Consider the following 25152-nt stretch of genomic DNA (forward strand, 5'->3'; position numbering starts at 1 on the left):
CGGTGATTCTCCGCTTCTGTCTCCTCTGCAGCTATCCAGATGAGATGGGAGCCCGAGGGTCAAAAGCAGGGCCAGGCTCCCTGGTCAGGGTGTTTAGACCTCATCTCCTTACCTCACCATCAGAAAAGTTACGATGCCATCCCAAGCTCAAGAACCAGAGGGGCAGCTGCTATGAATGACAGCACCATCGCAGCAGAGGGTACGGAAAAGCCTTAGGTCTCCACACTCCACCCTGCACTCTAGTTGGACCAAGCAGAGTGACTTCGGAATACACGTAGACATTTCTCATAGAGCCCATGGGAAGGAACTTTGGTCATTATTGCGACACATTATCAGTAAATTCAGGGGGTCTTAGGAGTTGAAAATTTTTTCTTCTCTAACTTAGAATCATTGTTCCAAGTCACTGCCCTTTGCTAAAAGAATTTAAAATGAGACTATACATATGTACGAAGAGGGCAAAATGACCTGAGTGGGTTATGGATTTTGTTCACTTCAGGTCTTAAAGGGCCTGTAACCTGGCCTTTGCTATCTGGAGCTTTGCTTCCCCCAAAGTGCCTCTCCCTGGACCTTGGCCTACTAGTGGACTATGCCATCAAATTAGTGGGCATGATAAAAATAGAATCAAAACAGTCTCAGAAATATCATACATAATAATAAGTATTGTTTTAAGGTAACAGTGTACAGAATCTTCCATTGCAGCAGGTCATGATAAAAATGGAAGAACCTGTGGAAACAGGATGTCAAGATACCCCTCTGTTGATTTCTTTAGGGTGATTGTGCTGGGCATGTGGGAGCCCTCCATCAGAGAGAACGGGCTTTGGAACCCTGTGTGAAGACAAATCAATGAAATGGAAGGCTTAGTTACCAATGCTGCAGGAGGGAGAAGTGGATCCATGACATATTATACAAACTAAATGTCTTCCTGCACACCTGCCTACGCCTCAAGTTCTGGCCGTCATTTTCTCCTTGTCTTCCCGATGAAGATCTGTGGACTACAGCCTCTGCTTCCTATACTGGCTTCCTTGATTTCTCTTCACCCTTCTGCTCATTGCAAACAGGCTTTTGCTCCCACAATTCCATTGACACTCTCCTGGATGTTGTCACTAACAAGCTGCTTCTTGCTAAGTTGAATGGCTTTCAGACGCCATTCTGTATGATGTTTAAAACACTCACTGAACGTGCATGCATGCATGCATGCATGCATACATACATACACATGTTTTAGACAGGATTTCTGTCTTAGTCATTGTTCTGTTGCTGTGAAGAGACACCATGACCAAGGCAAATCTTATAAGAGAAATTTACTCTTAATGTCTTAGGGGCCTTTAAGTTTAATTTTAATAAAATTAATTTCATTTTAATTAAAAAGCCATTTAATTGGGGGGCTTGCTTATAGTTTTAGAGGCTGAGTCCATTACCATCATGGTGGGGAGCATGGCATTGGAGCATTAGCTGAGAGCTACATCCTGATCCACAGGCAGAAAGAAAGAGAAACACTGGGCCTGGCGTGGGCTTCTGAAACCTTGAAGCCCATCCCCAGTGACCCACTTCCTCCAACAAGGCACACATACTAAGGTGACTGAGCATTCCAATATATGGGCCTTTGGGGGCCATTCTTATTCAAACCACCACAGTTTCAGTATGTGAGCAGCCCTGGCTTGCCTGGGACTTACCAAGTAGACTAGGTTGGCCTTGAACTCACAGTTATCTGCCTACCTCTGCCTCTGCCTACCTCTGCCTCCTGGGTGCTGAGACTAAAGGCGTCAGCCACCATGCCTGGCCCAGTGATAATAATTTTATTTATTTATTTATTTATCTATCTATCTATCTATCTATCTATCTATCTATCTATTTATTTTGGTTTTTTGAGATAGGGTTTCTCTGTGTAGCTTTGGCACCTTTCCTGGAACTTGTTCTGTAGACCAGGCTGGCTTCGATCTCACAGAGATCCGCCTGGCTCTACCTCCTGAGTGCTGGGATTAAAGGCGTGTGCCACCACCGCCCGGCAATAATTTGAATAATGGAAGAAACATAAAGGTTAGTAGTGCTGAATAAGTTTCCTGTTGACACTTAGTAGCGCCTACCATCTGAAGGACTTACGGGTTTTGTAGGTTGGTACTTTGATTTTTCAGGTTTGAACTCAAGGAAACTCTAAGGCTTAGAGAGGCTTGGCTACAGAAACATAACAGCTGGGTCTGCCTGATTGCCGGGGCTTTGAACCTCCTCCACTTCGCTGTCACACTGCAGCTCTTTGAACTGAACCTCTGTTTCTCTAACTTGCCTGGCGTGGTCCCTTCTATGGTCTCCCCTGCCCCATCTTGGTAACATAGATGATTCCAAATCTGTCTGCAGTTCAGACTTTCTCCCGAGCCCCCAGCATTTTATTACTGTCTTGTCTCCACTGGATGCCCTGGAGGCACTTAAGAATTAAGCAAACTGAATTATCTTCTCCTAAATCCTTATTTTTGTCATTACACAGTACCACTTTGGGAGACCTCAAGAAGGGTGAAGATGAGGCAGGCCTGTGATTACCTGTGCCAAGCAAGCACACTCCCATTCATAGTGAGTTAACAAGTATTTCTGAATGAAGAAATTATAGAAATTCAGTTTATGGAAAGGGGATGAAGAAATAGAACAATTAGTCCAATTAATTCATAGCCTATAAACAATGAGCCTTTGGCTGTCAGTGTCACAGGCAAGCTCATTAGCATACTTTGTCCTAGTTCATAAGAGGCTTCTTTTCACTCCATTCATAACATTTCCTATTGAAAATTTAATATAAAGCATAAATAAAGAGCTATCAAATTCCACTGTTAGGCAGTGGAGCCTCCACAGTTGGAATGAGAAAATCCATTGTTGGGGTCCAAGAATTCTCTCTCTCCCCATCCAAATGAGGGTAGGACTTAGTCTGTGTTCTAGGCATTACTGGTGTCTACCATCACACTTGGCACTTTGGAGATACTCATAAATATTTTAGTTAGTAAATGGAAGGATGAGAAGGCAGGAAGAGGTAGAAGAAGAACGTATTTTCAGAGAAAAGTAGGTAATTCTTGTTTTGTCCTCTGGATTCTTAGGTGTCCTTTGGCACCTGCCCATCAATGGAGAAATGTTGGTAGCCAGAGGGTGCCTTACAAGGATGCAGTGAATACTTCTGAAGAAGTTTCTTTAAAAAACGTTAATAGACATCTAATGCTTCCTGAAAAGATTTTTGTATTCTGTACAGAAGGTACAGCTTCTTACACTGAGGGGGAAGTGTTATTTGGGGAGGGGAAAAAATAAAGAAAAACAACGGAAGCGAAGCAGCTGGAGAGACGGCTCAGCAGTTGAGAGAGTTGATTGCTTTTGCAGAGGACCTGAGTTCAGTACCCGGCACCCATGTTGGGTACCACACACACACATGCACAAACCCACATGCAGATACACATAAATATGAGTAATTAAAAACAAAAACAAGAGTCTAAAATAGTGTCTATGGTAATTAAAACCAGGCAAACCCTGCCTCATTTCACAGATGCTGATGCTAACCAAGAAACCCTGTGCGTAAGTTGTCTCAGAACGGTTTCCAGACCTTTGATGGCCCCCTGGCAACTGTCTAGTCCTTGGGGTTCTGGATGGACTACCCCACAGCTGCAAGGACCTACGTGCAGTCAGAGAGGCATGCTGTGTTCCAGCACAGCTACTTAATAGCACCAGTTTCTGTGCCGTGTGGTCCTCAAATGCCACTCCTAAGACAGTATGCTCACAAAGTCACTGTGTGCACCGCTTATTTTCATTTCATGGAAATGAAAGAGGAAGAGGAAGAAACAAAACAGACAGACAAACCAGAACGAGACAGACAGCTCAGTGAAGAGTTAAACACATCCTGTTTCTATCCACCAATGACGTCAGTCTGAAGAGTTGGCGAAAATACAGAGAGTGTATGAAATCATGCTAAGTTCAAGGCAGACTATAAAATACTACAGACATCCTGACTATGCCAAGAGAAAGAAAAAAAAGATTTATTTAAGGAGGGGGAAAAGACCAATAGGAACCACTCCAAATGGCGCTAACTGGGTGATGAGTTGGTTTGTGGGCTTTCAATACTAAAATCATAAATGCCCCTTTTATCTAAAAACAACCCAGCAGGCTTTTAATACTCTTATTTCAGATATATAAAAATATGAACATTGAAAGAAATGTGAAAAACTATCCAAGACAGCATAAAGATTAAGTAGCATACACACACACACACACACACACACACACACACACACACACACACACACAAAATCTCAGGCGAGTGCTCTGTCTGGCTTGGAACAAAGTTCAGGCATCTCCTCAGGATAAAATGCTACAATTCAGTTTTGTTTTTCAATTGAAAGATAGCTTACCCTAAAAATAAGATGCTAAAAATCAAGTGGTGTTTCCTTTAACTCTCCTAGAAATCAGTATGCGGTGGGTGGGAGAAAGAGATGGCCAGAGCAGGGAGGGTCGGGACACCGAGAACTCTGTGGAACCCACCTCCTCCAAGGCCTTGCTCATGCAGTTCTTCCTGGCGGCCTCCTGGAGCTCCATAGCTTGCTGGATGTACATTTTCCCAACCAAGATTTCATTCTCCAGCATCGACAGCTCTTTCAACGAAATGGGCCAATTCAGCCGTTCCAGGGCTTGGTTTAAAACTGCCTTGTGTTCCAAGTATTGTATGGGCTTGATTGCATCCAACCTGAGACACAAAGAAAGGAGCCCACAAAATGAAAAGAAGATACTTTTCGTAGTAAGACGAAAAAGTGTATTGTTTCGCAGTAAAACTCCCGAGAATCACCTGTGGACACAGACATCAGACGCCAGAGCCATCCGCACCTTCAAGTCCACCTCTCCAGCCCCCGCAGCTCCCGTTTTTTCAAAGATTAGTTATAATTAGAAACTGTCCTTGAAACAGCTGGAAAATGCGCCTGGCACTGTTCGGAGCCATGTTGCGATGTGATGGAGGTCCCTCAGTGGCATCAGCTGGTGATACAGCCATCTTAGGTTACATTCACATGGGGGCAAACTGCTTAAGAACACGTCTATCAGCATGCACAGCTGGAGTGAAGTAACACATTACCATACCCAGTAGTTTGGGCTTTTTTGTTGTTGTTTTTGTTTTTTGCTTTGAGACAAAAATCTCCTTACGTAGCCCAGGCTGGTCGCAAACTCATGAGTCTCCCCAGCACTAGGATTACGGGCAACCACCATCACGCCCATCCAGCAGCCAACGGTGAGGACACGGGAAAGTGAGAATGGGAATGCTCGCACAGAGATGGCGGGGATGTGAAGTGGTGTGACGGCAAGCCTGGAGCCTCCTCAAACGCTGAAGCATAGAATTACTCTGTGATAAACCGACTCCTCACTATATATGTCAGAGAAATAAAAGCGTGTTCATCCTGAAACGTCCACTCACGTGAGCGTAGCAGCGTTATTCATAACAGCCGAAAAAAAAGCAGAAACAACTGAAATGTTCATCAGTGGGAGTAGATAATCAGTGGGATGTGTGTGTGTGTGTGTGTGTGTGTGTGTGTGTAACATAACTTCCTTAGTACATGCATATGTGTATGTGTACATGTGCATATGTGTAACAATTTTCATGAGCTTTGCAAATATTGGATTTTCCCATTAAGTAACAGAAGACAGAAACAGAAGTGTCACGTGTGTGCTTTCTTTCACATGGTATATCCAGACAGACAGATTCATGGAAACATAAAGCAGACTGGAGTCATCGGCGGCTGGAGAAGAGAGTAAGGGGGAATAATTGCTTTATGGGTAAGTAGTAGTCTTTTTCTAGGGTGATGAGTGTCTGGGGGTGTTACACACTCCAAATACCACTGGAACATACGGTTCGAATAGCTGATTTGGGTTAGGTGAATTTCCTTGGCATTGCAAAAGGGAGACAGGAATGGAATGACTTACTTCTCTTTTTCCTCTTGAGACAGAGCTCGCCAGACAATTTTATTTAAGCGTCTGTTGAAAAAAAAAAATACAGTAACAATAATTTAGGAGCAATAACTTGTTTCAAGTCAAAAAGTTGACTTTAGGCTCTGAGAAGGATTGCAAAAGGAAGCCCAAGCCAGCTGCCAACTATTATTGGACCACACCACTGTCACCCACTTAAAGAGATCACATAGGCAAATCTCCCTCCTAAGCATCACTGAGGAAGTCTTGTGGGTGGGTAGGAGCAGTATCAAACACTAAGGAAGTCTTTGCCCTCAAGTACAAGCTGTAAGCAAGCTGCTGTCCTCATCATCTCTGCATTAGGAGATCCTCATTGGCTGCCAGACTGTACATGAGGAAAAGGTACTTGCTGCCAACTTTGACTTCCCAGGACCCACATGGTGGAAAATAAAAACTGACCCCTTCAAGTTGTCTTCCACATATGCATTGTGTGTTATGATACACACACACACACACACACACACACACACACACACACACACACGATAAATGCAATACAAATTAAATTTAAAAAATAAGTTTCAGGTGCTACGTATTGATTCCTAAGGAAAATGTAACCACTCTTAGCTTGCCTTCTGGAGACACTCTTCTGCCTGGATTCTGAGAGCAAAGGGAGCTAATGAGACCGTAAGCCATACATTTAGGATGCATGCTACAAATCATCCCGGCTAACCACCTTGTTGTCTGGATGGCAGTACAAAGATGGGCAGCCGGGCAAAACACCTTAAGCATCCACCCGGCTAGCTGTCAGTGGGGGGACAGAAGCCCCTCGCTGACCACATCCTCAGAGAGAAGCCACCTGCTCAAGAGGAAAGGGAGTTGGAATAGTGGCCCCTTTCCTTGCGTGTATACACGTGCGTATACGTTACAATTTTGTTACATCAGTCAATGATGCTTCTTTCAATGGATCCAGGCCAATCTGTGACACTACGCCCTCACCTCGGGCTTTGTGGACAGCAGGGGACAGCAGGGGACAGAACGTTGGCTGCAGAGCTTGTAGAGTAGGGCACATTGCCTTCCACAGGAAGTGCTCTTCTGACGACTGAGGCCAGTTGGCATCAGCACAGCCCGCAGAGAATACACTTTGGGTGGAGGTGCTGTTCTGTCCTGCTTGTCCACCACGAGGCTGGAGGGGCTGGGAGGGCAAGACAAGGCTGGCTTCCATGGGAGAAAGGCCACAGTACCGGGGCCCAGCCCTCAGCGTCGCCCGTTCCTGTGAGACTTTGGGCTAGGACACAGTCGACTTTTCCGTCAACTCAGAATGACAAGAGAATCCCCTCCTGGTGCAGTTAGGACAACTCTGGGAGCTGGTCTGTGCACAGCATATGGACTGTGTCTAACATTGGCAAGGACTCTAAGTGACGGCAAAAAGTCAGAAAGAGTGGGGGCTGGAGAGACAGCCCGGCCATTAAGAGCACTTGTTGCTCCTACAGAGGACCTGGGTTCAGTTCCCAGCATCCACATGGTGGCTCACAACCATCCATAACTTTATTTCCATGGAATCTGATGCCTTCTTGTTATCTACACAGGTACCAGGCATGCATAGGCGTACATATTCAGGCAAAACACTCATAAAACAAAATGAAATGAAAGGATTTCAAACACAGAGTCAGGAAGAGAGAAGTAGGCCAGGTAGTGCTTTGGTCTAACTTGAAGGTTTTGGCTTTTTGGGTTCCATAAGGAAACTGGGTTTCTTCAGTCACTTGGTTCATGTAACAGTGATCGGGACTTCTAAGACTGTTTGGTTTTCTGTGCTTTTCTTAAAATATATTCAACACTCTCTTCCATCTAAACTTGAAAGCTGACTCAGTGTAGCGCAGAAGCTGGGAGGGCGGGAAAGGGCTTCGGCGCAACTCAGATCTGTGGTCAGGCTCAGCACCCTGCCCCACCCGGCTGCTATGTGATCCTGTTGGACAGAATCCTTTGAAGCTCTGCTTTCTCAGGGGTAAAACAAGGCTAACAGCACCCATCCCCGGCTTTGAGAGGACGAAGAAGAAATATATGTAAAGTACCAGGAGTACCTGTTGAGGTATTCCTCCCCTCTGGATGGATCAAAAGGGTGAGCCCGGAAGCACAGAGAGACCACTAGTACTGTGGGTCCAGTGGGTCCAATTAGCTAGCATGGATGGAATTAGAACTCAGTACTTCAGAAAATATTTCCCAGAGGCACATATTCATCACATCTGTGTCCCCTCTTGTCCACATTTTGTAAAATATCAATGCTTTATTGAATTGGTGGGGTGATTATGACAAAGCCACCAAGAGTATATGACGACCTTTCCCCTGAGGCACCTGGAGGGCACTGAATGTGAGGGCCTTTCTGCAGTTGGTCCAGCCCCTTAGTCCCGGCTGCTCCTGTGCATCCACTGGGTTGCTGTGGCTCTAGCTGTAGCAAGAAATGACTTGTCTACAAAGCAACGTGTAACTATTGACCAGCAAGAAAGAGAAGACCTTAAACAGAGTCGTTTAAGCATGGCCACAGCGCCAGACTAGAACTGAGACTTCTCCTGTGGATTTCAGAACTGTGTGTGGTCTTGACTTTGGCAATCAAGATAAGCTATTAAAAAAACAACAACAACAACAACAAACCACTGCTTCTGAATCCGAGCAGCCCTAGAACCATTCAAGCTTTTGTTCAGAAACACAAAGCCCAGACTCTTGAAATACTGGAACAGAAGGACATCCATCCATGGACACTGTGTCTGAAATAGCTCCTTTATATCATCCTGTGAACTTCCGTTTGCTTGGTCATCCCTAGCTTGAATGGACTTATGGATGTATAATACCATTTATTTTCAAAGTGACATTGGCTTACTTTGGAGAAAAACATCACAGAGATGTGATAGTGGATGTGGGACAGTATATTTGTCCATTACTCATCATTTGCACATGATGAGAAAGTTGCACGTGATAAAATAAAAAAAATGGGAATGACATTTCTACAAATAAAATTCTTTAGCACTATTGAACTATTGAATTAAAAGGCTCAGGAAGTTTTTGTTCTGTATAATATTGTTACTATTAATACTACTATTAAATAATTTAACATATACACCAAAGCAATAAACCCAGTATTAATTAAATGAATAAACTTAAATATTAAACATCAGCCGTACTAAAGCTAATATCATTAATGTAAAAATTATTATTACTGAAAGTACAAGTTTACTCTCTCTCTCTCTCTCTCTCTCTCTCTCTCTCTCTCTCTCTCTCTCTCTTTGGTTTGTAGAGACAGAGTTTCTCTGTGTAGCTTTGGAGACTGTCCTGGAACTCACTCTGTTCTCAAACAGGCTGGTCTCAAACTTACAGAGATCTGCCTGTCTCTGCCTCCCGAGTGCTCAGATTAAAGGCATGCACTACCACTGCCCAGCTCTGTTGAATATCTCTTATCCATAAATGTTTGGGATTTTATATCTTGAATATTTGTATGTACATAATAAGGCTGAGACCCAAGTCCAAATACAAAATTTATTTAGCTTTCCTATCTGCCTTATACACACAGCCCAGAAATAAATTTATGCACAATTATTAGTGCATGCACCAACATTTTAACTGTGGTCTTCCACATGAGATCAGGAATGGAATTTACCATATGTGGCATCATTATGGGCACTCAAAAATTTTGGAGTCTGGTGCATCTGAGGTTTGGAACTTTTAGGAGTTTTTGTTCAAGGTGTAGCAACAATATTTTTCTACCATTAGCAAAGAGTTTCTTAGAGTTACTTGCAGGGACAAATCACTTACTCTGTGCTTTGGCTTTTTTCTCGGAGTGTTGTTCTGCCTGGGAATAGGGTCTCCTTCCTTTCTGAAACCCTCGGAAAATGTCGGCCAAGGGACTACTGTGCTGCACATAGTCATGATATTTTAGGATGAACAGATTCGGGATGGAAGGCAGATCTACGTGGAATGCTTCTTACGTGTGATCTGTACAATCCTCCCAACAGCCCTGTGGTGGGGGTTCTGCAAATAAGTCACCTGCTCTCACGAATGTTACACACTTGCCTAAAAGTAAGCACTGGTTGGGGCTAAGGACAAAACATGCAAGCCCTGCCTGACCTCCAAGCTTTAGCCTGTGGCTCTGTACCAGATGTTTACAGACCAAATGATTACAGCACTCAAATATCTGAATTATTCAAACAAACTACATTAGAATTTGAATGGAATTTTATTACATTTGAATACCCAAATCAAATTTGAACATTTTAATAACCAAACTGGAAATGCATTAAAGTTGAACGAATTTCAAATACTCAAGTGCACAGGCCTCTGGTAGAACTAGATGGAAGGGGAAACAAGGCTGGCCCAGGCGTACACTAGTGGACCAGAATGTCAAGGAGCTACAGTACCACAGGGCAGTAGCGGAGAGTATGACAAAGAGCACAATAGGGGAGTGACTAGAGGAGAGGTGGAGAGTCCTCTCTGAGGAGGCCATTAGGAAAAAGGACCAGTTGAGGGACAGCAGAATAACAGTCCCTTAAAGGGAGGGCTTCTTGTAAGCACCAGACCTAGGGAGAAGAGGAAGCTCAGGATAGGTCCTCTTGCTACCAAGATAAAGTTGGAGGACAGAAAGATGCAGGAAAACAAGGGGAGCATCCCTAATCCCCAAACACCCTAAATCCCAACTTTTCTGAGTGCCAATGTGACAAGTAGGAAATCTCACCCACGCCATACAGCTTTGTTTCTGGCATGGAATTATTTCAAATAGTGGGGGGAAAATGTTTGGACTTGAGCCCAGTTCCAAGGGTATCCAATTTTATGCATATTCATAAATACAGATACAGAAGAAAACCTGAAATTCTCCTGACCCTTTCATTTTGGATGAGGGATCTCACCTGTGCTGACGACCTATAAAGACCACTGACAGGACTCACATGAGGGGGTGTCCAGTCCTTACAGGAGGGCGGGGAAGGAGACTGATGTGAAGAAGATTGGAGAGCCATGCAGGGGTGGGAAAAGACCTTTCTGTGGATTAGCTGTGGCTCCCTGTGGGCAGGAGTTGGGCTCTGAGTACACATTAGGCCCACTCCACCCTGAGTTATGATGGCTGGGTCAGCAGGGGCCTGACCACATCACTAACCTCTATATGCTTTATTACTTATCCTTCTCACATCTCACATGTCGGTAACTAAAACCCAACTGCGGAGCTTCCAGAATCTGGAGTAAGCTTCCCAAAGAGGCTGGGCACCTTCAGAGGTCCCTTAAGTGTGTATACTAAGGTCTAGTTCTAGGCAGGTGTGTAGGTCATGGGCAAGGGTGACAACCAGGCCACCTGTCCCGGAAGAAAGGCTCCACCTTTTGAACTGAGTGTAGAATTCTCTCTGTAGTCAACATAATCATCATCTTGATACAAAAACATGTAAACCATAATCTATGTTTATAGAGTTACCCCTCAGTGTTCATGGGGTACTGGTAGCCCCTTTAATGGCTACAGATTTATCAGGGTCATGGACACTCAGTTCCTGTATGTCAAAAGCTATTATTGCATTTGCATGTAATCAAGGCATACCCTCCCACATACTGAAAATCACTTGTGGAGTTTTCATAATACCCAAGATCGTGTAAATTCTGTGTGCACACTGGTTTTGTATTTGGAGAATGTGACAAGAAAGCAAAATCTGCCCAGGTTCAGGTCAGACAGTTTGCTTTCCTGATTATTTTCTTTCGGGGTGGGGTGGAGGTGGGGGCTGAGGAGGAGAAGTGGCTGTGCCTCTGTGGTGGCATTTGTTAGTTATTCTTCAAAGTGTTAGGTGCCAGTGTGATCAAATTCACTGCATTAAGAGGAAAACTTTAAAAGTTTCCTGGAAACACAAGATTTCTACAGCGCTGAGGATGGGAAGGTGGTTTACGTAAAACTGTTGGAAAGATCAGCTCAGAAGCCTACCCAAGCACCCGGGAGGACCACGAATGGGTTGTCGCTTTGTGTTGATACTGGGCCATTTGAAAAGTTGCTGTTTCGGATGAAGCAATCTAAACCAACACAAGAGAAAAGAAGCCAAACCAGATTATCTATCGGGAGCATTTGGGAAGCATACTCACTTTTCATAGGATTTAATGGCCTGCTCCACATTTTGCTTGTAGATATTGAGTTTGACTCCCTGGGGGTTAATTAATACCATCTTATTGGTGTCACTGCACACGTGTGCTAGAGGGGACACCTGCACAGCAATGTCAACAGAGAGCAAAGTGTCACTTGATAGGTCCACACGAGCCTCCAAATGTGTATTACATGGGTACGTGCTGTTCTGACTATAAAAACCACATTATAAGTGTAGAAAAGTAGACTATGATAAGTCTTCAAAGAATAAAAGATACAATTACCAACCTTTCTCTTTCAATTTTAAAAGCTATACATTTTAAAAATCATCACCACAAAACAAAACCCACAGAAGAAAACCCTTGTCTCAGGAAACCCTTGTCATAACTGAGTGTTATCTCTAGAAGTGTCTATAGAAACTTCATATATATATATGTATATATATATATATACATATATATATATGATTATACATAATTATGTTTTGCTTGTATGTATGTGCACCACATGCATGCCTGGTGTCTATGGAAGTCAGAAGAGAGCAGCAGATCCCCTGGAACCCAAGTTATGGGTGGTTAGGAATTACCATGTGGGTGTTGGGAATTAAATCCAGGTACTCTACAAGAGCCACAGGTGCTCTTTGGTTTGTCTGTCTGTCTGTCTGTCTGTTTGTTTGTTTGTTTGTTTGTTGTTTGTTTGAGACAGGGTTTCTCTGTGTAGCTTTGGAGCCTGTCCTCGAACTCACAGAGATCTGCCTGCCTCTGCCTCCCGAGTGCTGAGATTAAAGACATGGACCACCCACCACTGCCCGGCTGCAACAAGTCCTCTTAACCACTGAGCCAGCTCTCAGGCCCCAAGAAATGACTTTTTACTTTCAATCAAGGTGATGCAGTTCACGCTGTTGTGTTCCCTGGCTTCTAAGATTGGGCAAAATAAAAATTAAGACACTAGTGCAAAGAAAGAAAGAAGAAAGAAACTATATATGGATACAGTTATAAAAAAATAGAAGAGAAATGTAAACAGGTGAGTCTGGGTGAAGCTATGGGTTGCTGGCTCTGTGTCCAGTGATAACACAGCAGTGAGAGTCCAGCTCCTAGAAGTAAATGGAACTATGAGTGCTTAGGAGATCAAGGGTCCAGGTTGGGCTCAGTGACAGAGGTTAGCCTTGTGTTAAGGGTCCCTCCTCCTTGGAAGAAGGTACTGACTAACAAGAAGGGACATTCACATAGCCTCACAACCAGGGACCAAGCCTTGAGAGGGTATCGGTGTATACAGACCTTCTACATTGCCTTTATCTACTGCAAGGAAGAAATCACTCCTCACTCTTTCTTAGCTGTGCTCGTTGGGGGCTTTGCACTCAACCAAGATGAGAACCTATTGTTTAGTGTCAGTTAGGCTGCTCCAAGACATACAAGAACTTACTGAAATTCTAAGAAGAAGTGGATGCAAATTTTTTGGGAATCTTGGAAGAACGACGTTGGAACTGGAATAAAGAAATGATCTTCATGGATTGAACAAAGGTCTTGGAAAGCAGGTGACATGTAAGGACTTCCCCCACAGACAAGAACACAGAGAAATGGGTGATGAGAGAGGGGTATCTGGATAGGTATTGAGAAGCTCCACTATGTAGTAACAGAAATGTCGAAAGACTAAATCAAAGAGGAAGGTCATACACGAAGCAACATCTGGCAGTGTGCATGCAGAGGCTTCCTAACTGGTGCCTGTACCTAAGCGTTAAACTGCAAAAAAGTTGGAAGGAAACCATTTGTTAACAATTGTGATTGGTGCTGGCTGAAGTTGAGCTGTTTGATAAGAGAAGGGCCAGACACAGTCTGTCTGTGTGATCTGGGGGATGGGGAGGGTCTGGGCCCTTGTGCAGAGGGTGCGGTTGTTAAGGATCTTTTTCATTGGGTCAGCTCTCACAGTAGGGAAGAGATAGTCTGCAGTCAATTCAAAGGTTCAGCTGCTAACCTGTCTTAAGATGTAACAATAGCCTGGCCTCCCAAGTTCCACTTTCTGTCCCCAGAATAAAGGTTGCACCATTTTCAATATTTTTTTTTAACAGTATAGTTTTAGGTTAGAAGCACGGTTTAGTATTTTTGTATTGAGGCATATGTAAAAACTCAGGTTAAGGATTACCTCTGAGGAAGGAGGGAGGTGTACTAATCAAAAAAGATGACATGGGGGTCTTTACATTACTTGCAATTCCTTAACTACCTTTAAAAGTGTCTAAAACAAGCCAGGCAGTGGTGGCACATGCCTTTAATCCCAGCACTCAGGAGGCAGGGGCAGGTGGATCTCTGTGAGTTCAAGGTCTACAGGGTGAGATCCAGAAACAGCCAGGGCAACACAGAGAAACCCTGTCTTGAAAAACCAAAACCAAACCAAACCAACCAACAAAAAAAGTGTCTAAAACATGCGTAACATTGAGTTTTAAATGAGCAAAAGTAGTTACATCTAAAACTTGGGAATTACAGGAGGTAGGCAAGACTTCAATGATTTTACTGTTTAATTCTTTTAAACTATATAGATTCACTCTAGAATTAAAGCATTAGGACACACATAAGCAAAACAGGCAAAGATTTATAAAATGGAAGAGAAAAGCATGAAGTTAAAAGCTTCGGAGTTCAACCAGCTACTTAAAAACCACACAGAGTCAGCATGTGGCTCCTGAACACTCCTTTCAAAGGGAAGGAAAGAGAACAGGGGGCTAAAGGTGAAACGCCTGGGCTTTGAAACTGAAGATTGCATAAGTTTGTAAAAAATAAAATAAAATAAAAAGAAGAAGGAAAAAAAGAAAGAAAAAATCATCCCTCAAAATAGAGCACTAACAAAACTTGACAGGAAAAAAAAAATCAATGCCAACAAAGATGAAAGACATTTATGTTTTCTGTATCCTGGTAGGAAAGTACCTCTTTGGTACTTCTATGTGTCTCTCCTAGTTTACATTGTTTAGGGTTCAATGATAAATCAGTACTAAAAAAATGCTTAGACAAAATCTCGCCTCTTGACTCCACCTACTTAAGCAAAGGCAAATTCATATTGTACTTCCCTCTTTGGTAGATTTAGATTTCATGTATTGCATGGCCATCATGGTCTTGAGTGTAGTTGTTCAAATTTGACTTGTGCACACCACCTCCTTCCTTCCTGCTCGCAGGATTAGGGAAACACAAAGGCATACTCCACACACCTTCAGTCCTTGGTCTTAGTTTTTACAACATGGTGGTTACTTGGAGGCCAGATGATACACTCTCTTTATGATGTCAAGTTTAGTGTCACAAGGGGCATTCCAGGGCTTAGGGGGATCACAGTCAGGCTGCCTGGCCTCTGGGGGGAGTAAGTCAGGAGGAAAGTGGGGTTCATGAGGAAGCTAAGGGCTGAGTTTAGGAGGGAACAAAGGCATATGATCGCAGCCCCCTTGAAAATGACTTCCTTAGTACGTTTCTAACTCAGCGGGGGGGGGGGGGGGGGGGAGGGGGATCCTTCCAGACAATATTTGGTAATAAGAGGAAGCCCAAGGCACCATCTACTTTAGTTCTCTGAAGCAAAACTAGAGTCCTCACTAATTTATATTAATAACCACCTCTTAGTGGCAAGAGAGGTAAATTAGACAGGTATGTGGGGTGTGGTTTGTGGAGATGGGGAGGAATAGAGAGATGGATATATAGAGAGATAGAGCATAGTAGTAGAAATTTCTAGAATTTATAGATGGGCATTGATAGTTATAATTTTCCCACTCTTATGTGTAATACCTTGGACCATTAACTGGAAAACAGCTTCATGAAAATACTACTATAACAACAACAACAACAACAACAATAGAATTTATCCTCACCCTCTGCCAGCAATAACAGAGGGATTCTCTACATATGTTTTCACTCAATTCCATTATAGACAAATACATTTAATTGTAGTTTTTGCTATATGGCAAACTAAACTGTCCATTAAGCTATAATTCTTATTTTTATATTTTATATGTATGAGCATTTTGCCTGCATGTATGTCTGTGCACCATGTGTGAGCCCAGTGCCAGCAAAGACCAGAAGAAGGTGTCAGATCTTCTGGAACTGGAGCTACAGATGGTTGTGAGCCAGCATGTAGGTGCTGGGAATCAAACCCAGGTCTTCTGGAAGAGAAGCCAGTGCTCTTAACTGCTGAGCCATGCTCCAGACCTCTTTATTTGGTTTTTGTTAGTATTGCTTATTGGGAGTCAGTGAAATGGCTCAGTGAGTAAAGGCAGTTTCTGTGTAAGCCTGTCCACCTAAATTCAATTCACTAGGACCCACATAAAGCTAGGAGAGAATATACTCCACAATCTACTCCTCTCACCTCTATATGTACACTGTGACACATGTCCCCTACCCCCATAACACACACAACAATAAATTGTTGGAATAATAAATGTACTAAATATAAAAATATAATAAATATATGCATAATATTTATTGAATAATATGAAAGACTAAAACAGAGGCTCAAAACAGTTTTTAGTGGTTTGATATATTGTAAAATATAAAGTTAATGTTCTGCCAAATTTGTTGAGTTAGAAATTGAGGCATGGGACAAATGAGGACTTTATCAGTTGGGGGAGAGGTTTACTGAATATGAGTAATGTGAAAAATATTTTTAAGAGCTTTATTACTTTTTTATTCAAACATGGTAAAATAATTGAATATCAAAATGAAGCCATGCCACTTTCACACAGTAATAGAAAAGGTCAAGTTCTTATTTGGTTTGTTTTATGTGTGTATGCTACTGTTTCTTAAGTGACATCAGAAAGACAAAGGGAAATGAATATTCTCAGAACTCCATGTAAGTTGCTCCAAGATGGGAGGAATAGTTCAATATGTTGTCACAGTTTAACACGTTATTTTAAAAAGATATTTTTAAAGTTTTAATTATGTGAAAGCCTGCGTGTCTGTGCTGGGTATGTGCATGTGAGTGCAGGTGCCCATGAAGGCCAGAAGAGGGCGTCAGATCTCCTGAAGCTGGAAGCATAGGCAGCTTGTGAGCCATCTGACATGTGTGTTGGGATCCAAACTCAGGTCCTCTAGGAAGAGCAGTTCGTGTCTTCTACTCTACAAGTCATATAGTAAGTGTTATTAAAAGTTATCCAAAAATCATCATTACATGGAAACATGTTCAGAGCAGATGCTAAATGAAGAAAATATCCTGTGTAGTTATGTACACAGCTATTATTTTTTAATACAAATCAGAAAGAATTTACCTGATGACACTAGAAGTAACCCCAGAATGTGAAATTGAGAAAACAGTGTGAAATTGATGATTATAAATTTCACTGTTTAACCTAGATCAAATTTATGAATTTCAGTGTTTTCCAATAAATATCTCAGCACTCAGTGCCAGACTTGGCAAGGAAAAGCTTTGATTGGATGTGTCTAATGAAAATGCAGGGCTCTGTGAGTCTCACGTGGACATATTTCTGAATAGGGATACAATGGTGTTCTAGAAATCGCAGTTGCCGAAACTGCTGAGCACTGAGTCTTAAGGGTATGCTCTTCAAATGGAAGCTTCTGTAAGCTCTGAATAAAGTGAAGACGAGGCCACAGAACTGACTGGCAAAGTGGTGCGTCAATGAGATCATTCAAAAGCCATGAACGTGTGTTACTGTGGTATTGATTGCTGTTCACATTTTAGCTCTAAACTGGAAACAGCAAAAGTCAGTAAGCCTTCGCTGGCATTGAGTGATGTTGAGGGACACCTGAGTGAAAATAGGCACAAAATTCTGCTATGCTTAGTTTGACCTTGCTGTGGTTAAAACCCAAAGGGAAGAAGAAAAGGGCATGCATGGATCAGAACAAAGATCTGGCCATTCCACTGCTTCTTTTTTATATATCTATATCATTTCGTTTTTCTGTGTGATGGATATGTAAATAGCTCTTATAACAGCTGTCATTTAACCATCTTAAACTTTCCAATCAGTCGTTTCATGTTTAATCCTCCTGTCTTTGTTGTTTGTTTGCTGGCGTGTCTGGTTTTTTGCTAGTTTGTTTTTGACAAACTGTAGCCCAGGCTGGCTTAGACCTCACTATGTAGCCCAGGCTGGGCTACAAATTTGCAGCTGTTCTCTTGCTTAGCCTCCTGAATGCTGGGGATATTAAAATCCTCCTATATTTGAAAGCAGGAAAATATGATTTAAACAACATCCCTGGTTTCTTTGTAGCTAATATTCCTATCAACTGCGTGATGAGATGAATAGATACCTCACGGGTTGCTCTAAGATTTAGGGCAGACACTTTAATGACATCAAATGCTTTCCTCAGAACCTAGTACATGATAAGTATTTATCATAGAATAGATTGGGGACCTTGTCGTGGTCCTCCAGGAAAAAATGACAGAGATGGTGTGCAAAGGCACAAAGCTATGCATAAAGCCCAGAGGACAAGGCAGAAGGCCTTTGTGGGATGGTATAACAGACATGATGATGAAGATGATGATGATGATGATGATGATAATGATGATGGATGCTGTCAGCTCTGCAATAATGCAGGCTAATCTTCCCAAATTATTTCAATCTCTCTCTTTTTTTTTTAAAGCAATTAGCACTAAAGAGCTCTGAATTCCATGCTCATCAAATGGCTAAAGCAATTTTATTCTGTGTATGGCTCGGTGATGAATTCATCTTTTTGAAAGAGCTAAGATAAAATTATCTGGCCCATTTTATATCTTGTAATGAACAGTTGCTAGGGCAACCTTTCTGCTTGGTACTTCATTTCCAAGGTGACAATTTGCTACTGGTCCAGGGCGCTGGAAAGCAAAACAGCATTGTGCTTTGGAAGAAGAAAGATTCCCCCCAAGTAAGCCATGAAGGAAACAAAGAGTCCTTACACAGCCAGACACTGCTTCTTGGCCCACACAGATGTTGCCATGCGTTGAACAGAGGAGAACCCATTAAAATTCTCAGTGCAGAGAGATTAGATACAGGCCCACCTGCTTGCCAGCTCCATCTCTTCCACAAAGTGGTCATTTCAAATTGAAAAAAAAAATCTCTCTAATAAGCTGGGAGACATTTTAGCATATCATTATCCTATTCTTCCCATTTATAGCTGAGGGTCTCTTCCAGTCTAAGGAAATATTAGGGCATAAGAGATGCAAATAGAAGGAATTTGAAATTTATTCTTGTAGTAAATTTTGCAATGTACACTACATTATTTACTACTGAAGTTGCACTACTGTGCAACAGATCTCAAAACCTGTTCCTCCCGTCTGTCTAAAACTTGGTGCCCTTTGCTCAACAAGTCCCCATTGTCCTCCTCTTCGCTCCCTCCACTGTAGCCCCTGAAACCAGCACTCACCCTATTTCTAGGAGTTCCACTTTTTTAGATTCTACATCTAGGTGAGATCATGCACGCTCATCATAAAAAAAAAAAAAAAAAAAGGATGGGGGCTGAAAAGATGGATCAGTAGCTAAGAGCAATTGTTGTTCTTGCAGAAAACCCTGGTTCAGTTCCCAGCAACCATGTCAGGTGGCTCACAAGCACCCGGGACTCTATCTCCAGGGGGTCCAATGCCCTCCTCTGGCCTTTGTGGGCACTATACTTACATGCACATACATGCAGACACATATGCATATACATAATTTTTTTTAAAAAATCACAGGTAAGCAAGGTGATAAATACGCTGATTGGCTTGAATTAATCTTGTCATATTGTAACCTGATATTAAGTCATCACATTATGCCCTGTAAACATATAAAGTTACGATTTGTCAAAAAAAAAAGTTAAAATTTTAAAGACATAAACTATGCTTTGGAGATGAGATTGGATTTGTTATGGTCTACCTCTATCATCATCGAATTCTTGCCCTTCTGTTAATGAAGAAGGGTGAATTTGCTGGGCAGAGCACTGTCTCGACTGTATAACTTGTGATGGGAATGCATGGTACCACAAAAGGTACCAAACACAAGTGTCCATGGGGAAATGTTCATCCCTTTTCTTTGGCCTTGCTTTCTAAAGGTGAAGTGCTAGAATGTTCTAAAGATCAGGATTCTTACTTCTGCTCCTCCTGAATTTTTCCTTCAGAACAATCGAGGCTGGAATCTAGTTTTTATCAGCACACAAGGTAGTAGTTTCATTGTGGTATTTTTCAAACAAAATTTATTTTGTTTTTGTTGCTTCTCTTCCCTCTTCTCTCTCACACTCTTTCAGCCTCCTCCATCTTCCCAGCCGAAGTAGCCCCCTTTATGGGTTATGTGTCCTTACGCCCTCCTTGCCCTTCTGCCTTTTCTTGATAACTTGCTCCCCTCATGGGCCCCTATTTATTTTCTCCTGTCTGGCTTCAATTTGCATCTATTCTCACGTCCCTTTATTTACATACTGTAAATATTAAAAGTCGGGATCTATGGTGGTTTGGATGAGATGTCCCCTGCAGTCTCAGCATTTTGGTTCCTAGTTAGTGGCACTGTTTGGAGAGATTTGGGTGATGTGGCCTTGCTACAGGAAGTATGTCATTGGAGGCGGGCTTCGAAATGAAAAGCATTATGCCACTTGGTGTTTGTTTTGTTTTTCTCTCTGCTGTGTGCTTGCAGTAAAGGATGCCAGCTCCCGCCTTCCTGCTCTGGCCGTGCTTGCTGTCTGTGGCTTGCTGCCACGCCTCCCCACCATGATGGACTCTTATCCCTCGGGAACCATAAGCCAAAATTCTCTCTTCTTTAAATTGCTTTGGTTGTGGCCTTTATCACAGCAACAGAAAAGTAACTGGTACAGGATCCACACATGAGAATGTGTGATCACTGTCTTTCTGAGTCTGGGTCACTTCATGTAACATAATACTTTCCAGATCCATCCATCTCCTGCAAATTTCATTTTTCTTAAACATCTGAGTAATATACCATTTATTAATATCTGCCACATTTTCATTATCCACTCATCCACTGATTGACATCTAGGCTGGTTCCATTTCCTAGATATTGCAAATATAGCAGCAAAAAGCATGGAGCTACAGGCATCTGTGGTAGGTTATAAAGAGCTCTAGGTATTTATATCCAGGTCATATCATAGTCCTGTCTTAAATTTTTTTGAGAAACACTTCCACACTCCTCCCAGCGGTGATTCAGGGTTCCCCATCCTTACGTCCTTGCCAGCATTTGCTGTCATTCATTTTCTTGACATGAGCCATTCTGACTGGGGTGAGATGGAACTATCAAAGTGGTTTTAATTTGCATTTCCCTGATGGCTAAGGATGTTGAAGGCTTTTTAAAAATTTTTTTGTCCATTTCTGTTTCCTGTTTGGTTAACTGTCTATTCATTCCATGATCCCATTTCTCCATGGGCTGTTTCATTTTTTATTGTTTAATTCTTTCAGTTCTTTATATATTATAGACATCAACCTCCTGTCTGAAGTGCAGCAAAAATTTTCTCCCATTCTGTGGGTTGTGTGTTTGCTCCAATGGTAGTTTTCTTTGCTGTGGAGAAACATTTTCATCTCATGCCATCCCATTTGTTGACTCCTGGGCCAATTGCCTGTGCTACTGGAGTCTTGTCCAGAACATTCTTGACTGCACCTATGACTTGAATGCATTCTCTATGTTTTCCTTTAGCAGTTCTGGCACTTCACATTTTAAATCAAGGACTTTGGTCCACGTTGAATTGCTGTTTCTCTTGGATGAGAGCTGTTGATCTAATTTCATTCTTCTGTGGGGCATACCCAGTTCTGCCAGGGCCATTTGTCAGTCTTTCTTCCACTGGGTGCTTTTGATGCCTTCGTGTGGGTGAAATCATAAGAATCACTCTGGACGCTTTCTCAGCCCCACACAGTTCATCCAGTTCCATCAACGTGACTCCACACCAGTCTTCACCTGGGCCCAGTGTGGCCGCCTAGTCATCGTTGTCCAGTCTTGCCTCCTGACTGCCACGACTTCTCAGCCTCACATCTCCACACTGTCTTTTACTCAGGCAGCAAAAAGCCAAAGTTGACTTTTTCCCGTGATAAAACCTCTCCCAGCTTCCTCAAGACAGAGTTGAAAATCCTAAGCTCAATTAAAGCTTTACTTTCTCTACACATATGGAGAGGCCAGAGGACAACTTGCAGGAGTAACTCTTCTCCTTCCCAGTAAAGTCAGATTTGGTGCCTTCATTCACCAAGCCATCTCACAGGCCCTTGAGATGGCTTTCTTTCCAATTTTCTTTCTTTCCAATTTGATGGGGAGAAGGGTACCCAATTAGTTTTCAGTCTGTATATTTCTTACCCCATGTATCTGATTACCACTAAAGTTAAATGTTTTTGTGTGTCATTTTGGCTTAACCCCCCTTTTCTTCCCTCAGATTTCTCACTGGAGTATTTATCATGTTTGTATCCCTTCATGGTGAAGCTACACATGCACGAACGCCTCTGTGTGTGTGTGCGTGCATGTGTGTGTGTGTGTGTACAGGCTGAACACCAATTTATGCACATATTGACATATACTGAACCATGCATGCATATCAATAATATAATTCTTATGACCTTCCTTCGTTGTACATGCTACAAATGTTTTCTTAAATCTGCTTTTACTTCATATTCTTTCATGCAGAATGTCATTTTTATTAATTCTTTGAGAATTTCATATGATGTATTTTGGTAATATGCATTTACCTCTAATTTCTCCCAGACCAACCCTCCCTTCCCCACCTGCCCTCACTTTTTTCTAAACCCACGGAGTCCCGCTGTGTTGTACACGTACTCTTGGGTGCAGGCCATTCATTGGAGCATGAGACCTACCAGGGGCCATACCTTAAAGTAAACTAACACTCCCCATTCCAGCAGCCATCAGTTGCCAATAGCTCCCCAGCTAGGGGTAGGGCTTTGTGCCACCTCCCATCCATGCTGGAGTTTGGACTGGTTTGAGCTAGTTTGAGCTTGCATAGGTCTTGTGTATGCTGTCACAACCACTGTAAGTTCATGCAGCTGCCCTGCTGTGTCTGGAAAAGCCTGTTCCCTTGTAGTCATCCGCTGCCTCTGGCATTCCTCCTCTGCAAGGATCCATTTTGACGTAGTTAGGGGAATAAATATTCTCTTTATGGTTTCTTCTTTTGATCATATGCTTCTATTTCCCTAGCCTGCCACATTTGTTTTTGAGAACTTTCCATTCTGATGTATCTCAAGTCATTGGGAGAGTTGCAAGGAGGAGTGATATAAGCCCAAGGAAATCCTGCTTCCAGGAGGAAGTCATTAGACAGGTTTGTTCCAAATAAGTCCCAAGTATATTAATAAAAGGAACACACAGAACATGAAGAAAATGTTACCAGACTGCCTGGGAGAGATAAGTCAGTGTTCACTCACTTTACTGCCTTTGGAGCCTTGAGGCAAAGAAAGAGAACAGGGTAACCACTGCCACCCACAACCTCCAGGGTGAAGGGCACTGCAACAGGGGTGCTGACCTCCACTGGTTACAGTTTCAATGTGACTGATGGCTAACACAAGAGAGTCCCATTGCTCTGTCTGCTGCTCTAAGTGCTTGACCCAGCAGGGTCGAGGCCAGTGAGAGCCCTTGGCACTTGATTTTTCTAAAATAAAGTTTCTTTGCCTTTAATTTTTATTTCCCCAGATGTTCTCATGGAAAATCCCAAATACATAAAAAGCAGGAAGAATTAATTGCACCATAAGCCTTGTCCTCCCTGGTGATCTTTTCCAAATTTAAGAATTGCTCCAGCCGCTCTGATCCCCTGCCACCCCGTCCCACACAGACATCCTGAGGCAGACACAAAGCATCCTATCTGTAAATACTCCAGGATGCTCCTTTAGGGATGTCACTCCCTTTAGGGTTGGGAAGCCTGGTGGTTGCTACTTCCAGTATTTTCCAGGCGGTAGTGGTACTCAGTCCTCACATCCACATCTCTTCTGTGTTACACATCCCACTCTAACTTTTTTCCTGAAGACATGGGTTTCCCAAACTCTGCGGCTACTTCTTGTTACAATTGGTCCTCACGGTGGAAGTATTGGCTCTAGAACATACTACCACCACTGCCAACACTTCTCAGACCCTTACGTAAAAAGGAGGGGCTTCTGTACATACCCTCCCTACATCCTCCTGTGTCCCTTAAGTCATCAATGATTCATAACACCCACTACAATGTACATGCATTGTAAATAGCTATTATACTGTTAGGTAGTAACAGGGAAATGGACACGCCCAGGACAGATGCAACTTTTGATCTAAGATTGGCTGAAGCCATAGATGAAGAGTTCACAGACACCAAGGGCCAAGTGAACCTAATCGTACGTATATGGCCTTGGCCACATATACCTTACCACACTCTCATACTGGAGGCTTTTTCTTCTCCAGGAACATGACTACCTCAGATCCACCCCCCACCCCCCACCTCCTCTCTCCTTGCCTGTGGTGGCTTTTATAATAGAGAAAATGTCATTCGACTTGGGAAAAGAAAGGGCCCCATCTCTCAAGCCAAGGCCCTCTGTCCTCAGCCCCTTGGTCCCTAGATGCCTGTTCACAACTCTGAGCTGGAGAGCTTTCAGCTTCTCTGCAGCCCCACACATTCCTGCAGCGTCCAGGAACTGCAGGCTTCCAGCTCAGCAAAGGCTAGCCCGAGAAGGGGAAGTCGTAAGAGTCCCCAATCCTCTGCTCCCTCATCTACTGCCTCCATGCGTAACTTCTTCCAATACATCTCTGCTGCAATTGCTCAAGAAACTAAAGCAGGTTACTTTTTTATTTGAGCAGAAAATTTAAAAAAAGAAAATCATCTGAGCAGGGGCACAGAAATAATCAAATTACCTCATTAAAGACCTTGGAGACAACGTGCTTATTCAGGATGGGAACGTAGGTGGCGTTTCGGGGCACTACGGTCCCAGTCAAGGCATCCATGATGGTGAGCTTCTTGGCCACCAGGCCATGGGTTTGGAGCCACTTTTCAGAAGACATGTCTGTGGAGCTAAGGACACAAGACTGTAGGGTTTGAAACCTGCGACTTGGCTGTTTGGAAACAAAGCAGAGCAAACCGTCCTCCTTAGATGCAAGCACTCACGTGTGGTCATTAACTTGGCTTCGGTGGTCATTAACTTGGCTTCGGTTTTCGGTGAGTCCCTCTGACAATTTGTCATGTAGGCACTTATTCATCAGCAGGATGCTCTTTTCTGTGGAATGAAATGGCAGCTGTGTGTACTGGGGCTGACATCAAGGATCGATCATGCTCGCG

At 42.9% G+C, this 25152-nt stretch overlaps 1 protein-coding gene and 1 long non-coding RNA gene across 2 annotated transcripts in view; one reads left to right on the plus strand and one right to left on the minus strand.

Annotated features, from left to right (window-relative positions):
* Positions 1-25152, minus strand: part of Vwa3b (von Willebrand factor A domain containing 3B) — a 180197-nt gene that overhangs the window by 30639 nt on the left and 124406 nt on the right. The window contains 5 exon segments of the mRNA XM_059281386.1: positions 4501-4702; positions 5926-5976; positions 12004-12122; positions 24732-24888; positions 24982-25090. Of these exon segments, the coding sequence (XP_059137369.1) occupies positions 4501-4702; positions 5926-5976; positions 12004-12122; positions 24732-24888; positions 24982-25090 (638 nt within the window).
* Positions 16770-25086, plus strand: LOC131926089 (uncharacterized). Its single transcript, XR_009383440.1, has 3 exons — positions 16770-16813; positions 23058-23178; positions 24678-25086. It is a non-coding gene; the product is annotated as an uncharacterized LOC131926089 (long non-coding RNA).

The sequence above is a fragment of the Peromyscus eremicus genome, chromosome 16_21 (genome assembly GCF_949786415.1).
Source record: "Peromyscus eremicus chromosome 16_21, PerEre_H2_v1, whole genome shotgun sequence".
NCBI lineage: Eukaryota > Metazoa > Chordata > Mammalia > Rodentia > Cricetidae > Peromyscus > Peromyscus eremicus.